Here is a 27007-nt window from a genome sequence, read left to right on the forward strand (position 1 = left end):
CTCAGGTGGGGTAGACAAAGCCCTCTCAACTGACTGCTGATTTGATATCCTCTGCCTAACTGTACTCCGTCTAGTAACCGGGGGTAGCGAGTAGTACACTGGTTGTCCATCTACCAGATCCTCAGATCGATAGAGTCGACGACCTCTACTCCAGCGTGCTTGGGGAATATCTACTGCGTTAGAAGCAGTCGTGCTAAACTACCCTAGCAAAAGGATAAATAAAGCATATGAGGAAATAAATAAACATACAAACGGACGGCGTAACGGCTTAAATAAACACATGACACGTAGTTGGGCACAACAACACGTAGTCGATAAGCTGAAAAGACTGTTCTCAAATGCTTATTATTATCCCCCCCGAATCATTGTCCCCGAAAAACTGAATCTGATACCCGTAGATAACTGATTCTCGAACACTGGTGCCCGCAGGCCTGATTCTCAAACTTGCAAGCTGATTCGCGCATTCCCTGTAGAGATACACTCTAAGAGCACATAGCAAGTAAATGAGAGCCAATACACCCCAATGTTGGGGTAGGGTTTCCCTGTCCTATTTTGTCAGGAGCTAGGGTTTCACTACGCACGCAGCGGTTTCAAACAACCTATAATCGGGTAAGCAACCTGTCCTAGCTTGGAATGGTCACTAGGGATTCCGAATATGCACTAGGTCGAATGGTCAAAAAGGGTGCCCCGGTAAAATCGGGGTTTGTGTTCCCATACTGGCAGAGCCCGCAACCGGTCAGCCTTATGGCATGCTTCTCAAAGCGAGCCTCTGGCAAACCGCTCAGGAATAGCAGATGGCCAACACGGTGTCCTAGGCGCCCCAATGCACATGCAATGCAAAGAAACACATAAGTGCAGTCCAAACAAGATATCATGAGTTTGAGTCAAGTTCTCTAAATCCCCAGCAGAGTTGCCAGAAACTGTTGACGCGCCTGTGGGCCCCACGCTACAGTTCGGACTCCATTTTAGTCACTGTTCTTAATCTGAACCAAAGAGTCCAAATCCGGCAAATCGTTTTGAGAAAATAGATTTTTAGAAAAGAAGTGTCAAACATGGACTGCTTTGCCAGATACAGAGTCGCCACCTAAATATTTTATTTTGGGGGAATTTAGGAAACCCTGACTCGTTTGCCTAAGGCCACGTGTCCATCATCACCAAAGTTGCCTCAGCTCGGGAACTTGGGTACGATTGGGGAAGGTCAGTTATGAGCACCCCTTCTCGCCCGATCCCAAGATCGGCCTCTACTAGCCTAGATTTACTACGTGAGGTGCACAACACACAAGTATAGACTGGATCACTTGAATTGGAATGAAACATGTCATGCTTGTTTATTTGAAAATGGTTTGATGGTGCTACCCGCAAGTAGGCTTAAGACATGAATTTTGCCACCCTCAAGTGGACTTAAAACTTGCATTCAATGCATTGTTCCAATTTAAGTAACCCAACCTTCACCCACAGACATTCAAGCAGTTATAACACGTAAGCATATAGCCTCATGGTAAGCATGCTATCATGGCAACACTCACACTCATGCAAGGATGCTAAAACATAAATGCTTGCCGAGTACTCCAAGCCAAAACAGAAACTAGTTAGTAATCATATACATGATCCTAGTTGATGTTTAAAATGGCTAATGCAACACATGCAAAGATACAATCTAGACAGGCTCGGCTATCCTAAACATAGCATGTGAAATGCAACAGATAACACGTAATCAATTTGGAATTGAAATACAATGCAGTTAGCATGATGCGCCGAGCCCGGTGCATGCAAGACAAATGTATGAATGCACGCATGCATAACATAAGGTATGCTAATTTAAATATGTCCTAATACTGACCATCGAAAGCTAGTAAATAAAAGGGAAGAAAGAAGTGGGGTTGGAAAACATACACACACTCACACTCACTTATTACACAATTGCCCTCGCTCGGAGGGTACGAATAAATATTACAAAACAAATAAATAATTAACTCTTCTAACTAATTAAATATTTCATATCTTTTATTTAATTAACAATTTAAATACAGAAAGAGGATGGCCGCAGCCCCACCTCGGAATGCTAGGATGATGCATGCTCGACTCGCCCCGCCCCGCCCGAAAACTCGTGCCATGCCACTGTTGCCTCTGTTTACACTGCCTTGCTCCTCTGAACATTCTGAAAGTCCCCGGACCCATTTTGAATCACCCTCTGAGTGCTCTCGGGTGTCACCGGCCACAATTCAAGTTCACCGGCCATGGGGATGGACTTATCGGCCAAAAGTTACACCACCGGCTGGACATTGATGGTCGGTCGGCACTATATGTGGCCGGCCAGCCGTTTCTTCCTGCAAAAACCTATTTTTGACAGTAGCAGAGGGCAAACAGTGCATGATAAGGAAATTCAAAGCAATGTATGCATGGCCACTCTCCCAATCATGCTATGGACTCATGGGAGTGTGACCCTCGGTACTCGGGCCACCAATCACGCATTTTGATGCATGATGGCCTAAGGCACCAAGTTTGCAACTTAATGTAAATGCATACATAAAAGAGATGAATGCCTTATGCCCTATCATGTTGGGGTCAAGGGCATTGGCGACCGAGGGTTGAGGCGTGTTTCATCACTTTGAGTACGAACACACCTCACCCCTCATGCTTGGTTTGACACCCCAAACCAAACCATGCAATGCATGTATACAAACATGGCTAAAAAATGCAACGTGGCTCAAATATGCAACATGAGGCTAAGTTACAAGGCATGCCAAATGCAACGTAACCTATCATGCAAGAATATAAAGTGCCAAGTATGCAATGTTACAATGCGATGCAACCTAACATGATGCAAGTATGGTATAATGTAAGCATGTAATTAGAGGCAATATGTCAAACATGCAACTATACACAAGGAGGGAGTTAAACCGAGATGGGAGGCCTCAGCCACACCCCAAAACAGTGGCCAAAAGATGATGCAAAATGGGACAAATTATGCATGCAAGTGTGCACACACCAAGGCCCATCACCCAAGCATGGAGGGCTACTCTCAAGAACACTCAAAGGTGATATACATGGACATTAAACACTCATGTTAAACTCTGGAAAAGCATGCCAAGATTGATGCCAAAACATGCTAGGGAATGGATGCAAAAATGCAAGGGATTCAAGGCCGCAAAAGAGAGCATTGCTCAACACCTACCCCAAGCACTCATGGCGTGAACTAAGCAACCAAAAAAAAAAGAGTTTCTATGCATCAAAATACACCCCAAAACCCATTGATATGGTAGCCTCAAATGCCTAAACATGATATCATACACAATGCCTCATTTCTAGGCATAAAAGAACAATCCTTCAAGGCATGAAAGGGATGATGAATGCAAGCATACAAGCATGGATTAGGGACTGAAATAGCATGAGAAGTGATTCCAAATCGCTGAAATAACCCGACTAAAGCATGCTCATGACTCACACCCTCAAGGCTCACAAGCCAAAATACAAAAGGGCTACCCTAAACACGACAAATATGACCAAAACAATTCCCAACGGACCTCGAGCATGGTAAGACATGGCTAAGAACTTCACAAAGTTAGGCCAAAACATAAGAGCATGGTAGACTAAATACATGATGCACTTCTAGGCAAAAGAAAGGAATACAAAGAAAGTATATGAAGCATGGAAGGGGTCGCTAATCCGACCAAAAACAGAGGCATAATATGACCCAATAACACCCAAAAACCTCTGAAATGAAGCCAAGAACAACTAATCATACATGCTACCCTTATGGGCCAAAAATGCAAACGAAAGAGAGACCTAGGGAGAGGGGTGTCCCCCCCCCCTATGTAAGACTTCAAAACCCCTTCTTCACCACTGAAAATCTACTGGATTTCAGTGGTGAGAAGGCCAATACACAAAAGTCCACAAAGCTTATCAAAGAGAGCACAAAAAGGGGCCAAACAAGGCCTAAGAGGGGGAGGTCGACCCCCAACACCTCAATGACCTCAATGAAAGATCTTAAGCATGCAAATGCAAGACTTTTTTCAGTTACACACAAAGCTTAAATCAGTATGCAACATAGGTTAAAGACTAGTACAAGATTGGGGAATATAAAGTAAATAGTGTTACCCTTGAAGGACACTTCAAGAACAGCAAGCTCAGCCCTCTTCTTCTGATCAAAACCGACCCAAAGCTCCAAGAACAAACGCTCAAGACCTCCAAAGTTGAACTATGGTGTAATAGTAGGTGACTTAGTACAAAACTAAGAACTAAATACACTTTTAGGCCCTCAAACACACACAAATGAAGAGAGAGAGGGAGATATAGAGAGAGAAGATATATATATATATATCAGAATATATATGTTTTAGTTCTGATTTTGCTGAACCTCTCAAATGGAGAAGAGAGGTCTCCTTATAAAGACAAGGGAAAGGCTTGAAGCTTCTTAGAGATGCTAAATGAAAGGGTCAAAGGGACCAAGCTTCTAAGAGAATCTATCCCAAAGGTCCAAGCTTCTTGAGGAAGCTAAGACAAAGGGCCAAGCTTCCTCAAGAAGCTTGAGCAAAGGGTGCAATCTTCTAGAAGAAGTTTGGATAAAAAAAAAAAGGCAAACAGGCCAAAACAGCCACACACGTGTGTGGGGGGAGGGTCTGTGCATCCCAGCTGGCATAGCTAGCATGCACCATGCCTGCAAGAGGCAAAAATGTGGTACCGGCCAGAAAAGGAGGCCATCGGCCAACTAAATGGTCGGTCGACCACACAAAGTGCCGACCGGCCATCACCAATGGCCGGTGGAAAGAAGACACGGCCGGTGAGGAGTGGGGATGGCCAACAAGCCATTCGCTGCCCTCCAAATAAAAACACAAGTGTTTGGTGCCAAACCAAACACAACACAGTCGAGTCGAGAGGTCCTAAGGCAAGGCGCGTAGTCGAGACCTCCGGGAACTCAAGACGAACACAAACGTGGATGATCACCGAGTGTTCAAACCGTGACGTCCAAGTCTTGAGGACGGTAAAAAATGGGGTGTCTACAACCGACTCCGTAGTGACATTGCCAGATTGGTTCAAAACGCTGCACATCGATCGATTCAACGACTTCGGAGATTCCATGGTTCATCTACGGCTGTTTTCAGACATATTGTGGTTAATGAGCTTGACTAGACTACAAAAGTTGTCTCTCTTTAACCGAACCATGTCGGGTATAGCAGCTATATGGTATGCAAAGTTAGAATATTTTGTCAAACAGAAATGAGAGGAGATAGCCGAGGCCTTTATCGCACAATATTCGTACAATACACAAATCGAAGTCACAACTCATGATCTCGAGGCAACACGCCAAGAGCTGAAGGAGGGCTTCTCTGAATTTGTGGCGAGGTGCAGAGCTAAAGCTGTAATAAGGATCACGAGGCCTTCCGAGAAAGATCAGATAAGGATGGTAGTCCGCAATCTGTATGGGAAGTTGTTACAGAAGATAATTGTCCTACCTCTGTTCATATTTACCGAACTCCATGAGATGGGGGTTCAAATTGAAGACGCCATGAAACATGGGTCGATTACAGATGAGAAGGAGTCGGCAAAAAGGCCTTTTGCGCTCATTTCCAATGCTACCACTAGTGGTAGCACAACTGCGAAGCAGTCAGATGTGAGCATTGTCACCACCACAACCAAGACTGCCAATCCCTTTGCCAACATAGCTGCACAAGCTTCAGCCAACCCTACCAGATCCCAAAGGACTTTTACCCAACTCTACATGACTCTATCTTAAGCCATGAAGGTGTTAGTCAAAAAATGGCACCTCAAACCATTAGAACCCCGCCCATTACCTGATCCTCTTCCACCCAAACATCACCCCACAAAATAATGCGCGTTTCACCAACAGCATGATCATAATACTGACCAATGCTTCCGACTGCGTCATGAGATTCAAGACCTCATTGACAACAAGGTGATCGCACCACCCTAGAAACCAAATGTAACTAAAAACCCACTCCCAGCCCACAATCAAGTTCCTGCGCCTCAAAATCTAAACCTGATCCACACACTGGCCATCCCCTACGACCCCAGCGTATATATTACCCCTTCCCACCAACCAAGACAGACATTGTTCATTCTCAAAAGCACAGATCTATGCATAATGGACACGTTCGCATTTCAATCTAAGCCTGTGATGGTGACAATTATAGTAGAATGGAGGTCCACCTTGGAGGAAGGTATAAGTCCGTTGTAGGAGAGTTCTGAGGACTTACCTAATGGGGTGTACGATCCAAGCTGCTACATTGTGCCGACTGCTCAAATCAAGCTTGAATTGGTGTTTCTAACAATGGTAAAGGTTAATGTGGTTAGGGAAGATGAGCCGAGCCAGGGGTTAGATGATTTAGTGGAACTCGAAGAGGATTTAGATAACCTGCAGTTCTTTGACGAACAGGATCAAGGGAATGTGCAGATTGGCTGGTTCGATTTGAACAGATCAATGGATAACTCTGGGTGGCTGAGTGATAAGCCGGATAAGGATGAAGGAACTGAAATAAAACTGGAGAAAAAGGAAGCAGCGATTACTGTAGTGGCTGGAAGGGCCGATGAGAAAGAAAAGCTATCGGAGAACGCCGGCATGGGAAATTCAGCTCAGGAACTAGGAGCTGTGAGCACTGCGGACATAGAACAGGAAGCTGCATTGAAGTAGTTTGAAGAAGAGAGGGTTGAAGACAACCAGAAAATAGTAATGGCCCAACACCCTGTGGGGGATACTTGTGATGTGAAGGTAATACAAACAGAACCGGACAACTATTTTTCGGCTACTGAAGGTGTATAGTGGGACGATAACGATCTGTATTTGGCCTACACCGATGAAGACTTGGGTGAGTGCCTTCCAGACAACACATGGTATGTTGAAGAAGTAGATCACATGATAAGAAGTGGGCAGTATTTTAAGCCACCACATTTAGATCAAACTGAGGCATCTGGAAAAGGAAGAGAGGTCGAGAAATAGAAAGAAAAGCAGCTGGAAGAAGAGGCAGTGTTGAAACAGCTTAAGAAAATCCAAGCTGACATCTAAATCTGGGGTCTTCTCATGGCCTCTCGGGTACATCTACAGGCAGTACTATTAGCAATAGAAAAGGCTAAATTGTCCATTGACACTGCCCCTGAATAGCTTGTGGGATTGGTCTTCCTAGGTGGCGCCAGGCCAACCCTAACCTTCTCTGACAAATAACTCCCGCCGAAGGGCTCAGCTCACAACAAACCCTTGTACATATCTATGGAATGCAGGACGAAATGGGTACCGGTGGCGTTGGTAGATACCGGTTCGACCATCAATGTCTGTTCTTCTCATGCAGCCTATGCAATTGGTCCTAAACCAGCGGACTTTGTTCCCACAACCTAAATAATTCGGGCATATGATAATATGAGCAGAGAGGTCATGGGTACGGTGCAAGTCAGAGTCCAGGTGGGCCCAGCTCAGCAGGAGGTTGAGTTTCATGTCTTAAATATGCCGACTACCTTCAATTTGCTGTTAGGCAGGCCCTAGTTGCATAATGTGAAAGCTGTCTCCTTCATTTTCCATCAAATATTGAAGTATCCTCATGGGGGGGAGTGGCGATTGTTTTTGGGAACTCATCCATTCACTTGCTGCCGGAGGTAACTACACCAATGCTAAAGATCACCCATGGCGAGGGGGATGTATTCCACTTGGGCTTCACTCTAGCTGAAGCTCGGATAGTGCAAACCATTTTGGCTACAGATGAGGGCATGTATGTGTAGACATCCTATTTTTGACGGCCCTTCCAGACTTGGATGTTCTTGCAGGTACATCCAATAACGAGTCTGGTTGCTCACCGAGCGCTCGAGGTCCTCAGCGGAACGCCACAGGTTTGAGCCTTCCCAACCCCACATCCTTTTTGTCTCCTTTTTGGACCATGTCTTGGTCTCTCCCCCCTACAGTCTTTGGTGGTCTGCCGACCATCTATGAGGGCCACCGGCAAGGGCTTCTGGCCTGCTGGCCATTGTTGTGCCTTGCTGGCCATTAATGATGCCTTCCCGGCCATCACTGATGATCGGCCGGCCACCAGTGTTTTCTGCAGATATTTTGTGCCAACTAGTTGCAAAGTTGCTTGCATCTGCCCACACGTGGAGGGATGGATCTCCTTGTATAGAATTCATATTTTCTATATATAGGGAAGCCCCCTCTCATGTTTTAAGGTTTGAAGATTTAAGACTCAAAATTTTCTCTCTGTAGATTTCTCTCGCTCTCTTTCTTGTATTTCTCTGTACCTTTGCCTACTTACACTACACTTTTGCACATCAACCCTTAACCAAAAGTGATCATCTTTGAGCTGAGGTTGTTTGAGGCCCTCTTGGAGCTCTACAAGTTGTTTTTGGCTTGAATTGTTACTTGGAACCACTCTTCTCTTCAGGAGGTATAATACTAGCCTTTTAAGCTTGTTTTGCTTACTTATTTTTGCATCTTTTTCCTACTGTTATGGGCTATTTTTAAGCTATAGGAAACTTTGTTTTCATGGGATGAAATTGGTGTTTTGGGCCATTAAAGGTTAGGGGGTGGTTCATCCCTCTTTATTCTTTGTTATTAAGGCCTTTGCACTTTTGTTTCCCATTATAAAACTACCTTTTTTTGGGCCTTTAGCTATTGAATTTCAGAGTTTTTTTGATGGCAAAAAACTCACTTTGAAATCCAAAATTGGAGGGGTTAGTTTCCCTTTTTATGTCTTGTTTGCCAGTCTAGTTAACTTCATGTGTTAGCTTATTTTTCTACCTTGTTTTAGCTAAATTCCAGCATGTTTTTGCCTCTGAAATAGCTTGCTTTATCTTTGCTTTGGGCTGTTTGGGTCAGTTGAGTCTTGTTTTGCATGGTTGTAGTGCAATAATCCTCACAAGCTTGGTGTTTTAGGCTCTAGACACATTCTTGTTTGAGTTGATAGCATTTGTTTGTACTTTTATCATTTATTTTAAGCGCTTAATCATTTCTGCAACCTTTCTCCTTTCTTGGTTTTATTTTTCTTTGACAGTGGTTCAAACCATTTTCTTGTTCAGAACATGAAATTGAGGTTTTGTGCTTAGTGGTTTAATCCCTTTGGGGGTTTATTACCAACGGCATGTGGTCTTTTTCATGCCTAAAACAACTTTTGGTTTGGACTTTCTTTCCATTTAGAGGACTTAATTCACCATTTGGACTTAATGTGATTAAAGGATGGTTGGTAACTAAAATGTGTAAACAAAATTGATAAGTAAAAGAGGCAACATAAGCATTTCTTTGTGTTGCATTGCATGTGTTCAAATTGGACATTAGTTTGAGCACAAGGAAAATGGGACATTTCATACTCAAAAGTGATGAAATGTGCCACTTTCCTAGGTCCCCATTGCCCTTGATCATGCACGATAGGATGATGGTTCTTGAGTGTTTGGCTTTGCATTTATTAAGCTTGCACACTTTGAATCACAAGCCATCATGCAATGAAATTGCTTTGATTGGTGGATTGTGATTTCAGTTCACAATTCCTTGGATTTGTCCATGAAGAAGAGAGGTGAATTATGCATACAATCCTTGGAAAAACTCTCTTTTTGCTCTGTTTGTACTCTACTGCATCATGGTGATCCAATGCATCAGTGGCCGACAATGCACCATTGGTGGCCGGCAGTGCACTATCAGTGGCCGGCAACATCCATCCATGGCTGGCAGGCCACTGATGTAAACTTCAATTGATTTTGGTAAGATGGAGCAGGAATGTTCTAGAAATGCCCAACCCTGCAAACAGTGGCTTTCGAGAGCAAAATGAAAGTTTTTTCGGGCCAAAACCAAGCATGTGCATTCTCCACTCCTCGAGGCGAAGCAGTGGCAGCATAGTTTGATGTCTTAATTGCTTAGTTCATGTGCATTTGTGTTGTTAATTAATTAACTAGCGTACTAGTTAGTTAAAAGTGTTGTAAATAATTAGTAACTAGCTTAGCTAGTTATTCATTTGGTTTATAATAATTAGTCTAATTAGTTTAATTAGATTAGCTCAATTAGCTTAGCTTAGTTACTAGTTAGTTAGCTCTTATTCATACGGACCCTCCTTTGCAAGGGCGTAATGTTGTAATAAGTGTGAGTGTGTGCGTGTATGTTTTCCAACCCCATGACTTTCTCCCTTTTATTTACTTGCTTTTGATGGTTAGATTAGGGATATGTTTCAATTAGCATGCCTTATGCTTGCTTCCATTCATTCGTATTGCATGCACCGAGGCTTGGCGCATCATTCAAACTGCATTGCAATTTCAAATAATTCTTTGAATACGTGTTTAACAACATGTTATCAAATCGATTCATATGCCATATTAGTAGCCAAGCCTATTAATTGCAGTCTTTGCATGTGTTGCATTAGACATTTTCCATAGATAGGAGTCATGCATATTTTTCTAACTCATATCTTCTCAACTCGGAGTACTAGGTGAGTTTTTATGCTTTAGCATACTTGCATGAATGTGAATGTTGCCATGATTAGAATGCTTGCTATGAGGCTATGTGCTTAAATGATAAATTGAATGAATGCATGTGGATGAAAGCTTGCTGTTTGAATTGGAACGAGTCAACGAATGTGTGTTTTAAGCCCACATTGTTGAGTGGCAAATCATGTTTTAAGCCCACTATGTTCGGTGGCAAATCTACAAACTTTAAGCCCACTTGAGGTGGCAAATTCAAACCATTTTTGCAAACAAACATGAGTTGAATTGTTCCAAATTGAGCAAACTAGTCTATACTTGATTGTACGCATCACATAGTAATGCTAGTTTAATAATGAGAACAAGAACACATAATGTTTATAAGAAACCATATCATGATTAGTATAGGCCGATCTTTGATCGGGCAAGCAAGGGTGCTCAATTCATGACTTTCCCCTCTTGTACCCAAGTTCCCGAGCCGAGGCTACTCTGGTGATGACGGACACATGGCCTTTGGCACGAGTCATGGGTTTCCTAAATTTTTTCAAAAATAAAATATTTAGGTGGCGACTCTGTATCTTGCAAAGCAATCCAATTTTGGCACTTTTTGATTCAAAATCAATTTTTCAAAATGATTTACCAGATTTGGACTCTTTGGTGTTTATCAGTTCCACATTACACTTGTGAGATAAGATTCAGAACCGTAGGAGTCCAAACTGTAGAGCTTTGTTTTCAAACCTTCCAAAAAATGAGGGGGGGTGAAAAAGCCGAGCTATAGTTTCTGGCAACTTGTTGGGGACTTAGAGAACTTGACTCGAAATTATGATATGTTATTTTATTTACACTTATGTGTTTCTTTGCATTTGCATTTGCATCGGTGCGCCTAAGTCACAGTGTTTGCCATCTACTATTGCTAAACAGTTGGCTGGAGGCTTGCATGGAAAAGCTTTCCAAAAGGCTAACAGGTTGTGGGCTCTGCCACGATGGGAACACAACCCTTGGATCTGCATTACCGCTGTACCATTTGATCCTCCTTTCACTTCTCGATGTTAGGTGTGAGATGTATATTAGCTAGTTTTGCTGAGGAACCCTTTTTGACCAATCGACCTAGTTGCGTATTGAAAGCCATAGAGACTGTTCCAAACTAGGATATGTTGCTTACCCGAATTTAGGATTGTGTGAAACACTTTGCCTGAATAGCAAACCCTAGTTCCTGATGAAACTAGGACTGGGTGACCCTACCCCATCATAGAGGTGTTTTGGCTCTCACTTAATTGTTATGTTCCTTTAGAGTGAAACTCTATAGGAATGTATGTATCAGTCGCAAGTTTGGGCATCGATTTTGGGGTAGAAATCAGTGTTGAGTACAGTTCTCCAGCTTATGATTGCAACTGCATGTTGTCTGTGTCTGAGCTGAGGTGCTATGCGGTTTTTGATTTTTTCTTTCTTTTCCTTTATTTCTTTTTTGTGAGGTAGTTTTTCATCATTGCTTCAGAAGATTTTGTTACCCACCAAGTACTCTGGACCCGTGTAAGAAGGATTTGTAGACCCGTGGATCTTGTTAGGAGACAACCAATGTTTGTTTCACTCCCACCGGTTACTAGACGGAGAAGGATCAGGAAGAATTCACCAATTTAGCAGTCACCTTTTGCTTTCCATGTGCCTAGTCAGGTCCAGTCTTCTACTTCTACTCCAGAAAGAGATTATTCGCCAGTTCTGATAGCTTAACATTCTCCAGTCAGGATGGAAGATATGCTTCATCAACTCCAGTAGACCATTAAGACTATGCTGCTAGATGCTGCCCACCAAGCTGAGGTCGTAGCCCGCCAAGCAGAAGTAATAGACAGGCTTCAGCAGTAGTAACCCCAACCGGTAGTAGCCTCTGCATCCCATGCACCCCTAGCGGGTATGCCGGCACAAGGGGTCACAATTAACGTCCAAGAGAATATGGGCATTCTGGTAGATCTGATCCCACCCCAGACCTCCAAGGCACTAGTGTACCAAACGGAAGCGCCATTTGAATTCTAGGTTGACCCCACTACACTAGCGGTCAACAAGCTAGAAAAGCTTTTCAAGTGGGCATAGGGCGTGAATTCAATCCCTGACATTGAGAATGGGTACATAGACTTCGCAGTAACTCTACCGGACCGATTCAAGATGCCGCACATAGACCAGTTTGACGGCTCCGGAGATCCTATGGTCTATCTACGGTTATTTTCTGATATCCTATGACCAATGGGTCTCACCAGATTATAGAAATTGTCGCATTTTAGCCATACCTTGCCGGGCATAGCGGCCGTCTGGTGCGCAAGTTGGAAGACTCCGTGAAATGGAATTAGAAGGAAATGGCCGAGGCCTTCATCGCGCAGTACTCTTAGTTCAAATCCCCAATTTTGTGCTCCCCCTCTCTCTCTCTCTCTCTACAATCGGCTCACTCTCTCTGTAGAGTGTTTATTTCAAATTTTTGGCTACAAGGAAAATGAATATAAGTGTAATTAGGCCCTTATATAAGCTTGCCTAATCAAATTTGATTAGGACTAAGCAATGGTGCTTAATTCAATCAGGTTAAACTAATTAATTCGTTCCGAATTGGTTTTCAATTAAATTTTACCGTAGGCTCTAAAAATCATGCCAATCACAATAATATAGTCAATTTCAGTTTCTGAAACCTCTACGGTCCTAAATTTTCAAGTTATCGCAATAAGTTGGACAAATTTTCCTCCAGTGAACATATATAGTTTCAAACACAATAATCACATAATTACCACTAAAAATCATATTGAACATATAATCACAATTATAATTAAGATTAATTAGCATAACACGGGACAAAGTTATCACACCCTCACTACTGATATACTATCTAGGGTGACATCCATAGTTTGTTCAATCATCACACAACACAAATACCCTTGACATTCTTTCTTGAGTAATTTACAAGCTTTCATTGCAGAAATCAAATAAGGTGGAGGTACCACTCCATTACCCAGAAAACACAATTTCATCATGCTGTGGAGGTCTAAACAAAACTCGTTTCATTACACAATCAATAGTTGCACAACGTTTAGACATCCAGTCCATTCCCAAAATTACATCAAAGTATCCAATATCAAGAGGCAGTAGGTCCACAAACAATATCACACTATCAACATGTATTTCACAAGCACGATAAACAGATGAACATAAAATAGGTTTCCTAGATGGGGCGGACGCACACAACATATAAGGCAATGATTCTATCGGCCTATTTAATCTATGTTCAAACACGGAAGAGACAAAGGAATGCGTCAAACCCGAATCAATTATCACATATGCATCTTGATTACAAATAGGGAGAGCACCTAAAACCAAAGCCTCAGTATTTTAAGAATCCCTAGTTGAACTCATAGTACCATGATTCCCAGTTCAACGTAGTTGTGTACAGTCCTTTGCAACGTGCCCGTCTTTCCACAATGATAACAAGCCCCCGATGTGTGGTAGCAAACACCCCAATGTTTCTTTCCACAAGTAGCGCAGGTTGGTGCCGAATTGCCACCTTGGCTTCAACCAGTATTACTAGAACTCCCAGATTTTAACTTCTTATTTGTTGACGTTGCTCCATTATAAAAATTCTATATTCTGCCCATCCACTCAAACTTCTGTTTGCGATTAGCCACATTACCTTCTGCTACCAGTGCCCTATCAAGTACATCTATATATGTTGGTAATTTGAGTACATTGATTTTATCAAGGATTGGGTCATGCAAGCCTCCCTCAGATTGTCTAGTTTTCTTATAGCCTGTATCTACCATGTGGGGTGTAAAGGGAGCCAAATTTGTAAACTGGGCTTCATACTCAGCAACTAATTTGTTTTCGTACTTGAGTTCCATGAATTCAGACACCTTCCTGTCCCACACACATTGTGGGAAGTGCTTCTCATAGAAGATTTCTAAAAAGTGAGCCCAAGTAAACTCCTTATTTTCACCACGCACTAACATCCACCAACGCCTGGCATCATCTTCGAAGGTGAATGCAACTAGTTGTACTTTGTCAGCTTCAGTACATGGAGATACTTCAAACAATTTTTCAATCCCTAAAACCCAAGCTTCGGCTTTTAATGGTTCAATTCCACCATGAAACATTGGTGGCTTCATCATTTTAAATTCTCTAGTCAAAGCAATAGTACAGGTCTCCGGCTAACACCCTGGAGCTGGAGGTGGTATAGGCATCGGGCGTAGGGGTGGTGGCTATTGCTATTGTTCCACTGTTGTTGTCTTATAGCTTCATCCATGTCCTGCATCATTCGTTCAAATCTATCCAGTCTTGAGGAGGTTACTTCCTCTAGCTCATCACCCCTTGTCTTCACCATTTTCTATATGAAGCTTGTGTTATGATAAACGCAACAAATAAAATGTTTATACATGTACAAATTCAAATATGTAATCATACAAATTGTCTCATTCTAGTATTTAAATGCACATGAATACAGTCCTGAAGTCTCTTCTAGACTCTCTATAGCTCAATAGACAAGCGAGTGAGATATAACTCGTGCTCTAAAACCACTATGTCATGACCCAAACCCACCCCTATAGGTTTAGCGTCATGACTAGCCAATAATCGTCAATTACCTATGGCCTCCATACAAATAAACTTCTTAATATAAGGTACGAGGTTTAGCGAAAGTCTAAAATGACAAAGAAATTATCCATTGAGCCATGCGTACATGAAAAGAACTAGTATAATACACAAAAATTCATTCCAAAAGTACATTCATCACAATTGTATAAATTCTTGCCTTGCAATATACAAACCCCAATTGCACACAAATACCAAAACCATTGAACAAACAAAAAGAAGGGGGTTCAACTAACATGGCTCCACCTAAGCTTCATTACTTCAGTTGGAAACTCCTCAAAAGGCTGACCCGGGGTAGACTCGAGACTTTCTTAACTCTGATATTCAGCTTGCCCACCTACATATATATAAATAAGCAGTGAGCTAGGGCCCAGTGAGTAATAACAGAATAAAGAGGTTATATGAATGAAGTTCAATAACATAGGTCAATCAAATATCAATAATCATCTCTCATTAATTAATATATTTCATCATTGATATTTTTCAATATTAAATTGAGTGGCACATCCAAGAAGCAATCATATTTCAATAACTATGGACCACGAAGGGTCAAGCCAATGGACCACGAAGGGTCAAACCAATGGACCACAGAGGGTCAAACCAATGGATCACGAAGGGTCAAACCAATGGACCATAGAGGGTCAAAACAATGGACCATGAAGGGTCAAACACTAGAGATCTCTGTGTTTCAATCAGTCCAATAGCCATGGTATTGTTGCCCCCGGGCAAGGGTCTATGCTTAATGGATGCCACATTACAGTTTCATAAGTAAACTTCATTCATCGAAGGAAAGCGATATTATAATTAATCAATCAATCAAACACGTAACAATTTGGGAAACAATAATCATTCGAAAATAAATATACTTTGAACTTATCTTTATAAGGTTAATACTCATAGTGGTTTGTGTTGTCACTAAGCCTCGAACGTCCACCTAAACAAAACACATGACAGAAGCACAATTGAGGTACCAATTCATATGTTCATATTGCAATTATTAATAATCTTAAAAGTTACTATGTGAAGCAAACACATATATACTGTGTCACTCAATTTGGAGCAATTAGATTTCAAATATTTTTTAAAATGTTTTGAACAGTGTAATTATGAAAATCAATTTTATTCCAAATTAAACGACACAACCTTCATCCACTGGCATGCATAGAGTTATATCAAATAAGTAAATAGAACCATGGTTAGATGCTAAACATAGTTAGAAAAACACACACAAATGGGATGCTAAAGAACAAAAACTTACATATTTACTAACGTCCCACTAATTGGCACAAAACAAAGTTAGTGAAAACATGCATGATCCTATATATAAGATCTTAATGTAATTCACTCATGAAATGCAACTACTGATCTGACTTCTAATATTTGACATTTGAATCATCTCAAAACATAAGGTAGCACATAAAATCACATAATAATCGATTAAACTCACAGATGCAAATTTGGCCGGATCTTAAGGCATAAAGCTTGGATGCAAAACATGGATATGATGACAAGCATGATATACTACATATTTACAGATTGCAGATAGCAAATGAAAGAATGGGATAGAAAGAAGTGGGGATGGGAAATTATTACATCTCTTTGAATATTACAAATCCGAATAGATAAGGAAGAGAAAAAATATTACGACAAAATTAAATTCTCTCAAACACTCTAATTAAAAGAAAATTAATAAAAATAGAAGCTGCAAGGGGCCTCAAAGACTATCGAAGATTGTTCTTCTTGACACTAAGAGGCTGTTGGGTTCTGTCCCGAAGAAACTAGATGGCCGGCCAAAAAGCTGGCCGACTGGCCAATCAGGCCAGGCCGAAAACTTTGTTTTGTTAAAGCACCAAAAAAACAAACGGAAAATATGCAAGTGGCTCAACTAACCACTTCCAGTTAGCTTACACCAAGTTTACAACATGAAATTGAAGCAAGAAAGGTAATATGAGAAAGAAAATGTAAGAAAGTAAAAGAAGCATGAGAAGTGTGCAAGATTTACCTTCTAATGAAGGATTTGATATCTAAACTTGTTTTGATCACCCTCAAGTTTAAGAAGTGTGTTCTCAATTCTTAGCTTGAAAATTTGAAATTCTAGTTACAATGTGGTGTTTTTGGGCTATTTAACAGTGTGTATAGGGGACAGAGTTATAACTCTATGTTTTTCTTCCTTTCAACAACACTCAATCTCTTTTGATCAAACCTACTAGAATTTGGCTATCACAGAATTTTTGGGCTTGGTTTGATATATTGGTGTAGATTCGACTTTCTTCGCGCCACCCCCTTTCGGAGATAGCTCGAATAGGTCTTACAGTTCAGACTCCTGTCACGGTTCTGAATCTAATCTCACAAAGTGCAGTGTGAGACTGATAAACACCAAAGAGTCCAAATCTAGCAAATCGTTTTGAAAAATCAACTTTGAATCAAAAAGTGCCAAAAATGGACTGCTTTTCCAGATTACAGAGTCGACACCTAAATATTTTATTTTTGAAAAATTTAGGACACCCTGACTCGTGCCAAAGGCCACGTGTCTGTCATCACCAAAGTTGCCTTGGCTCAGGAACTTTGGTACGAGAGGGGAAGGCCCTGAAAAGAGCACCCCCGCTTGCCCAATCAAAGATCGGCCTCTACTGCCATGATATGTTGTTACATAAACACATGTGTTCTTATTCTGATTATTAGCCAACTTTACTATGTGACACGCACAACATACAAGTATAGACTAAAATCTCAAGAATTGGAACAAAACAACCCATGTATGTTTTTTAAAATGGTTTGAAAATGCCACCCTCAAGTGGGCTAAAGCGCGAATTTGCCACCCTCAAGTGGGCTAAAGCGCGAATTTGCCACCCTCAAGTGGGCCTTAAACACATGATGATTTGCCACTTCGCAAAGTAGACTTAAAACTCACATTTGATGAATTGTCCCAATTCAAGCAACGAAGCCTTCATCTATAGGTATTCATGCAGTTTAGCACTTAAGCAAATAGCCTCATGGCAAGCATGCTATCATGGCAACACTCATACTCATGCAAGTATGCTAAAGCGTAAAGACTTACAGTGTACTCCGAGCCAAAACAAAAGCTAGTTAGAAATATGAATGATCCCTAACTATACAAGCAATGCCTAATGCAACGCATGCAATAATGTAATTAAATAGGCTCGGCTATCTAAGATGGCATATGAATGCAACAATTTGATAACATGCTTTGAAACACATATTCAAATAGGTATTGAAGTACGATGCAGTTTGAATGATGTGCCGAGCTTGGTGCATGCAAGACAAAATGAATGATGTAAACATGCAAAGCATAAGGTATGCTAATCAAAACGTGCCCTAAAACTAACCATTGAAAGCAGTTAAATAAAAGAAAGAAAGACATGGGGTTGGAAGACATGCACGCACACACGCACGCTTATTATAACATTGTACCCTCTCGGAGGAGGGTCCCAATAAATAAGCTAAGCTACACTGAGCTAAGCAACTTATTACAAACCAACTAATTAACTAACTTAGCTGATTAATTCTTACTACCCAATTGAAATTGAATAACTAGCTAATCTAAGCTAATTAATTACAAACCAAATTAATCAAACACTTAACTAATTAATTACAAAACGACTAAGCTAATGAACTAAATAGCTAAGCAATTCAAATGAATGGCCTCGGGAAGCGAGGGGGATATGCATGCTCGATTGGCTTCGCCTAAAAAATTCATCGCCTTGCCATCGGTTGTCTCTGTTTACACTCGCCTCTGTTTTTTGAACATTGCACCAACTTCAGACTGGCTCTGCCTAAAAATAGGATCATTTCTGCACAAAAATGGACTAGTGGTCGGTTAGCCACAAAAAGTGGTTGCCAGCCACCTTAACTGGCCTGCCCGCTAGTGAAAGTTGTCGGTCGGCTACCTCAAGTGGCCGGTCAGCTACCTCATTTCCCGAAATGCTGGTTTTGCTACAACAGAGAACAACAGAGCCAAGACAATGCATTTTGCAGGTAATGTATGTCCTGCCACCCTTCTTATCATTTCTTAAGCTCAAAGGAGAGTGGCGCTCGATTCTCAAGCCACCAACCAAGCATCTTAATGCATGATGGCCCAAAAACGAAGCTTGTACAAGCTTAGTGAATGCACATACAATACGTAAAGTGCCTCCACCCTATCATGCATGATCAAGGGTGTCGGCGACTAAGAAATGTGATACGTTTCATCATTTTGAGTATGAAACGTCCCACATTTCTTGTGTTTTGATTAACGTCCGATCCAAACACATGCAATGCAATACAAATGCTTATCTTAGTCATGTTTTACTTGATTCAATTTTGTTTACACATTTTACATTACCGATTAATCCTTTAATTGATTAAGTCCAACGTAAAAGTCCTCTAATGAGAGAGGAGTTAACCAAATGAATGGTTTAGGACGTGAGAGAGATCATGCCTTTGGCTAGAAGGAATCCTCATAAGAGGATTAAAGCCATTTGAGCACAAACTCTATCAAGCTTAAACACAAGCATAAGGTAAACCAACACTCAAAACAAATCAAAAGTGAAGAAATGTGAGAGATGACAGATATTTCAGTGCTAAAGTGGCATGAAAAACAATGCAACAACATGCAAACAACACATGCACAACATGTTAAAGGCCAAAAGCATTGAAAGTAGTGAAGGACACAACACTAGAGGCATGCAATACCAAGCTCAAATGGCCAAACCAGCCCTAGACAAACCTCAAACATGCCAAAATAGTGACCAAAACAATCTGAAATGGCAGCATGAAAAGCAAGAAAGACATGTTCACGTAATGTCTCATAAACAAGGCACAAAGCACACCTCTCAAAAGCAATGAAAGAGTGGAATATGTGGGAGTTTCATAAGGCTACAAGCACTGAAATCATGTCTGAAATGATGCTATACCATGCAAACATCACCAATAAGGCATGCTAGAGGGCTTAAAACACAAAGCTAGTAAAGGCCAACTACACTACAGCTACACAAAGCAAAGCATATATGACCAAGACCACCCAAATCAGAGCTAAAGCATAGCAAATCAATAGCAAAAAGATGCTGGAGTTAAGCTAACTCAAGCTAGAATGATAAACTAACTCATCAGGCATTCAAGGCTAGTAAGCATGATTGCACTACAAGTACAAAAAGCAAGGAAGAATTGACTCAACTAGCCCAAAAAAGAGTTAAAGTGAGTCAAAATAAAGCCTAAAACATACTTGAACTACGCTTCAAAATGGTAGAGATAGAAGCTCACTTATTAGGCTATCAACACATGCAAAAAAAACACAAGGAGGGAAGGCCACCCCCTCCTATTTGGGATCTCAAAACCAACTTTTCACCACTGAAAATCCCATGGATTTCAATGGTTAAAAGGCCGAAAAGAGATTGTTTCAAAAGCTTTAGAGGATGGCACAAAGCTTAACAAATAAGCAATAAAAGAGGGTGGACCACCCCTAACTCCAAAAAGGACTAAAACCAAAATTTTTTAACACTTAAAAATAGAGGTTTTTGAAGTTGACAACTAGGCCAAAATAGCATGCAAAGGTGGCCAAACTAGTAAATCAAACAATGCTTTAAAAGGGGTAAAGCCTTACCCTTGAAGCACAACAACAAAGAAACAACTTCTGAGCCAAAAACCAACCTTCAACAGCCTAAATAAGACCTTCAAGCACCTCAGCAACAAGGCAGTCTAAGTTGGCTAAGTGGTTGTGTTCTAAAATGCAAAGAAAGCTCACTTTCTAGCACAATATCAAGAGAGAGAGAGAGAGAGAGAGTAAAATTTTGCTCCTCAAAATTTCTGAACCATCAAATAGGGGGAGGGACCTCCCCTTATATACAGGGTCAAGCCAAAAGGTTGGCTTCAATCCCTCCATACACGGGTATGGAGATGAGCCTCAGTAGTCAATAGCTGGCTCAAAAGATCTAAAAATATCTGAAAAGGGAGAAAATTGGCCATTGGACACTTCAAGTGGCTGACCGGCCACCTCCCCTAGCCGACTGACCACTTCAAGTGGCCGGCAAGGAGGAAAAGTGGCCGACAAGGCCTTTCCCCCTCCAGGAAAGAGGAATCAATGTTTGGCGGAAAAACAAGGCCAAAACATAGAGGGTTGTGAGGCTCAAAGACAAGGCACTCAGCCAAGACCTTCAGGCGCTCAGAACGAGCAAAACATGCGCAATCATCGAGTGCACAAACCATGATGTCTGAGTCTTAAGGTCAGTCAAATATGGGGTGTCTATAGTTGCCCCTCTTTGACAGAACTCGGAAGTCATGAAATGACTGAAATGAATGTCAAAGCCCAGAGACGACCCATTTTTGACAATGCCGAAGACTTAGACCAACAAGCAAGATAACAATATAGGCAGGGACAGAATGCAAATGATATGCACAATGCAGAACATAACTTATGAGCATGCAATGAGGGCTGCAATGAAATAACTAAATGCAAATGTTATGCAAAGAAATGCTATAGCAAACTCGTACACAAGCAAGTAAACACGCCACACACAAAAATTACAGACCGAACTACATTTTATGCAGAAAAGATGTAAGAAAATTATGCAATCTTAATTGCGCCTCACGCGAAAAAGGATTAAAGAACAACAACAAACGTTGGATGCATCCGAGGTGGCAAACAAGATCTCAACGCATGGCACACGTGAGGATAGGAATGGTGTGAACCCAGGGACACACCCCAAGGTTCCAACCCAAAGAAAGCACATAATAACAAGTGGAACACACCCAACCATTATGCGATCACAACAAAGAGTAGTATAAGCATTGGAACTTGTCCAGACGCATTTAACCTAAGCATCCTAGCACGCCACGCACGAGAGGGAAAGAGAGCGGTGTAAACACCGAAGGATGGTATAAACATCAGGCACGTGTCCCAAGTGCTTCTAACCAAAACAGAGGCGGTATAAGCGTCGGACACACGTCCCAAATGCTTCTAATCAAAAGAAGCGGTATAAACATCGAGCACATGACCCAATGTCTCTAACCAACAGGATGGTATAAGCATCGGACACACGGTCCAAATACTCTAACCAAAGCAGAGAGGTATATGCGTCGGGCACATGCCCCAAACGCTTCTAACCAAAGCAAGGTATAAGCGTCGGGCACACGCCCCAAATCCTTCTAACCAAAGCAAAGAGGTATAAGCGTAGGGCATACGCCCCAAACACTTCTAACCAAAGCAAGGTATAAGCGTCGGGCACACGCCCCAAACTCTTCTAACCAAAGCAAAGAGGTATAAGCGTCGGGCATACGCCCCAAACGCTTCTAACCAAAACAAGGTATACAAAGGACATGAATAATCTTACTCAGGATCCCCTTGAATGAACCGTGCATATAATATCATCTGGTTGTGCCCGCTTCAAATGAACCATACATATAATATCGTGCCTGCATAAGAAAGAAACTTTACAGGTACAATGCAATGTAATAAAAATGCGTGTTCTATGCGAGATTGAGAGCATGACACAATGCTTAGCGAGGCACATTTCATGCACATCATGTGAGGAACGAAACAAAAGCATATCTTATGCAACAAAACATGGACCATATTCTATACAACACCGAATGCATGCACAATGCAACAGGTACGAACAACTTCTATACAAATGTAAGGGCATGCGCAATGCAACCCAACATGACATGCATATTCTATGCTGCATAGAAACATGAGTAGCACAATCTACTGAATCATACGTATTCTGTGCTTAATGACAACAATGCACATGCAAAGCAACATTGATATCATGTTTAATACGAAACGTCGAATAAAGAAATGCGTGTCTGAAAAAGACCGATTCCGTTGCAACCTCCGATTTACCTCTCAAAGGAGTTACAATGTATTTCAAAAATAATACATCATGTGCATGCCAGCTGACGACGAGTCACGCATTGAAGACATGAGTTGAACTTTTGCAGAGACACTTTGAGCTGAAAAGTGAGCTCTTCTTGCACTTTCTTGAGAATCAAGGACTCAAAACAGTCTGAAAACACACAAGGGGAATGCCGGGCACCTGCTGGCCACCATAAAGCATTGCCAGCCATTTTCCACATCGGCTGGCCACCTAAGTGGCTAGTCGGCCACAAAAACTGGTCGGTCGGCCAGTTGAGGAAATTCGGACAGTTTTGGTTTTTTACACGGGGAACTTTAAAAACACAACCCCACATCACTTTTTCTCACACACCCATTGTCGAAATCCCTTGTTCTTCACCCCCTAAACCCTTTTTCCTCTCAGATCTGTACTTAACACGCGTTTTCCAACGCCCCTCGCGACGTTGATTCGCTAAAACCTTTCGGTTCTCTTTGTTTTGAACTGATCAAAAATAGTTTTCGGAGATTTTTTCTCCATTTTCACCATTTGAGGTTTGTTTCCCTCAAGTCAATCTTGAGTTTATCACCTTTTCCCGAGCTTTGACTTTTTTGACTTTTTCTCTTTCTGATAATTGACTTTTTGCACTTTTGCCCATTTTGCTGATTTTTGCCTACTTTTCACCTTCTTTTCAAATGGCAGATGATGCTCCACACGGCGGGGGTTCTCTGCGGATGGAGGAGGAGCCCGAGTACATTCCATTGCCGCCGAGAGTTCGGCCATTCGACCCAGCGACGTACCATCCCGAGGTACATGTGCCACCACCTAGCATGGTGCGCCACTTCACTGGATTTGCACGGCGCGCGCCCACAGATCTTCTACTACAGGAGCCTGAATCTCATTTATCCCACAATGCCTCTGAGGTGCACATGGTACTCTTATATTTCCTACAATGTACTTTACATTTCTTGCATAGCTCGCACTTTGCACTGTATTTCATCTGCTCATTCTGAACACATTCACACACAGTATTTTTGCTTATCCACATAGGTTGACTCCCGTTTCACCCACGGGTATGGGTCTACCGTGGCAAGGGAGTGGTACATGGAGCTCCCTGACGGTGTCCGACAGATTGTTGACGAGGGGGGATTCGGCCTATTATGCACGGGCTCTCGCGTCTCATGGCGAGTAGGACCCTTTTAGGTGCATTGGTAGAGAAATGGTGTGACACCACCAACTCCTTTCATTTCTCTACCACCGGGGACATGATGATGACCCCGTATGACTTCGCTATGCTGACAGGCCTTAAGGTAGGAGGCCAGCCGATCCCGTATGATTCTGACATGGGTGAGTAGGAGGCCGCTTGGAGTTATCTACTAGGAGCACATCCGCCCATCTTCAGAGCATCAAGCTTAGTCCAGAACACTTGGTTTGCTGACCACTTCAAAGGGGGGGAGCCCACGACTATTGAGGCGACTGAGCAGTACGCCCGAGGCTTTCTCATGTTCCTCTTTGGCACTACATTGTTCGCCGACAGGGCAAACACAGTCAGGCTGTATCTGCTGAGGGCTTTAGTGGACCTATCCCAGGTTCGGCACTATGACTGGAGAGGCGCCGACCTTGCTACCCACTATTTCTATATAAGCTCGACCTCTCGCAGAAGCGAGAACAGAGTAGGCGGCTACTGGAGAACCTGGGAGGTGTGCTTCACTGTTCAACTTTACATTTCCTACCATGCTTTCTGCTTTGCATTTCTATATACTGTGCATTGCACGCTGCACACTGCACACACGGTCTCATTCCTACTCTGCACTTGTACTTTCTATACACTGTGCCACACTTTGCTTTTTGCATTTTTTGTATTCTGCGTTCTCTGGACATCGCACACATACTCTGCTTTCTGCATTATCTGTGTTTACCTATATTCTCACTGCCACCCTCTTGCTTTTCACAATTATGGGTATACGCCTATTTCCCAACACTTGCTCCCGAGCTAGAGGTCAAGACGCCTCCTAAGGTACCCTACTCATATCAATACAATGGTCGGTGCCAGCCTAGGGCCCGGGAGACCCTCCCATACTTGTGCTAGTACTTCGACACAATGAGGACGACAAAGGTAACTCAAAACTCATAGTTTTTTCTACTTTCATCTTCAATTCACTTTGCATATCTAAATGGCAACTTATCAATCTATGCACTTGTTGTCTGGAGATCACATGGCAACCATAGGCCTCGATGCCAGAGTTTGCTCGATTTTATTTTGTCGGAGCTCAGGGCGCCTCCCGATATCATCTTCTGCTCGAGGGACCCGTGAGCCGAGCCTGGTTCTTAGGTGAGCACTTCATGTGCCAGACATTGGGCTTGCCATTACAGTCAGTTTCTTTACCACCACCATTGTCTATGGGTCACAGAGAGCCTCTCTCCTTAGGAGCTTACTGATGTGATACGAGGCGCAGATACAGACCGGTTCATTAGGGAGGGGGACTACACAGCCTACATCCAGGCATACCTCATGCCTCCATTGGCAGGTGTTCGTGCTCCTACGGGGAGGACAACTGATATTGCTTCGTCGAGTAGGACTCGGGCCGCAAATGTTCCTTCGACGAGCAGGGCTCGGGCAGCGGATGCTCCTTTGACGAGCAGAGCTCGGGCACCGAGGGGTGAGAGTAGATGGATGCCTTCTACTAGGTAGTGTGTTGGATGGCCGGATCCTCCGACTGAGCTGACATGTTGGCAGTATGGTACGGTACCTTATCAGATTCCACTTGAGCTTCCGTTGCCAGGTCACAGATATATCAGGACACCTAACTCACCACCGGTATGCATTATAGTCTTTCATTTATTTCAATTTCACTGAGATTCTTATTCATTCATGCACTTATTCGATGATTGGTTCAACTTGAATTTGCAGCCCTCCATCGAGTATGTAGAGGGGTTACTCGAGGTGATGGCCTCATTTGAGGGCATGATCTTGCGAAGGGAGATGATGCTGAGCGCTCATGGAATTCTGGTACTCTTTAGTTTTTCGGCATTTTGGTTATCATACTTCTGCTGATATACTGAAACTAACATCTCAACTAAACATTTCCCCATTTCACCGATACACTGGATGTATAGATCACATCTGACACATTGCATTCACATACTGTATCTGATTTCTGCATGTACTCACTCTGCACAACATACTTGCATCTGATACATAGACCGTAGCTGATGTATTCAAACCGTCTTTTCAGGTCACACCCTTACAGACGGGGCCATCAGAGCCTTCTCCAGCAGCAGGGGGAGAGACTTCAGCACGCAGTCGAGGGAGACATCGAGAGCCTACCATGCGCGATGACGATGACGAGACCAGTGAGGACGAGGAGGCATCGAGTCCCCAGCCAGAGTCATCTAAGGGTGGAGGCGGCAACACCGGCTCCGATTTTGAGGGCGACGACGACACTGAGGGGGGCTCTGAGGATGGGAGCGGAGGCAGCTCTGATTCCGGCTCCGGCTTAGAGTCAAATAGCGGTGCCGACGATGATAGCTCTGAGTCCGCATAGCCGAGGGAGAGGACGAAGAGAGCCTCTCGATCCTGAGATGGGTGGCATCGACTCCGTTGCTTTTGCTTTGTTTTTCTTTTTTGCTAGTAGTGTTAACACATTGTACAGCCTTATGCAGTTTTATTTTCTTTAAAACTTGTACTTTGTAAAAAGAAACAATGATTGGAATGAAGACAGCTTTTTGATTAAAAATGTGTTGCATTTTATATTCTGAGCATTGCATCGCACCATTTTACACAAAAATGAGATTGATTTTTGAAAATTACGCGTTCAAATTGCATTGTCTTAATCTGGTAGTGAACCAACAAATCACTGAAAGAACAAAACAACTCGATAAACAACACAAGGCCTTGACAGACCACTCAATGTAATTACAACTCGATAAACAAACTGCAACAACTCGATAAGAAAAACAACAACTCGATGAATGAAACAAATACAGGTCAATAAGAAAATTGCAACAATTCAGTAAACAAATTGAATTGAAACAACTTAACTAAACCACTGAACAAAAGAGCCAGACGCATCCATGGTAAAACAGAACACAGGTTTTTAGCATCCTCATCACACAGGAAGACCCAAAACCTTTTGCTTGGGACAGAAAGAGGCTACTGGCCACTTTTT

The 27007-nt window shown here is 42.3% G+C and overlaps 1 protein-coding gene across 1 annotated transcript; it reads right to left on the reverse strand.

The window, feature by feature from the left end:
- Window positions 1-14009: 14009 nt before the first annotated feature.
- LOC114304795 (uncharacterized) lies at window positions 14010-14534 on the reverse strand. The gene has a single exon (XM_028249943.2). The coding sequence runs from the start codon at window positions 14532-14534 to the stop codon at window positions 14010-14012; it is 525 nt and encodes a 174-aa protein (XP_028105744.2).
- Between the last annotated feature and the right edge of the window lie 12473 nt (window positions 14535-27007).

The sequence above is a fragment of the Camellia sinensis genome, chromosome 13 (genome assembly GCF_055761805.1).
Source record: "Camellia sinensis isolate YWXY chromosome 13, ASM5576180v1, whole genome shotgun sequence".
In the NCBI taxonomy this organism is placed as follows: Eukaryota; Viridiplantae; Streptophyta; class Magnoliopsida; order Ericales; family Theaceae; genus Camellia; species Camellia sinensis.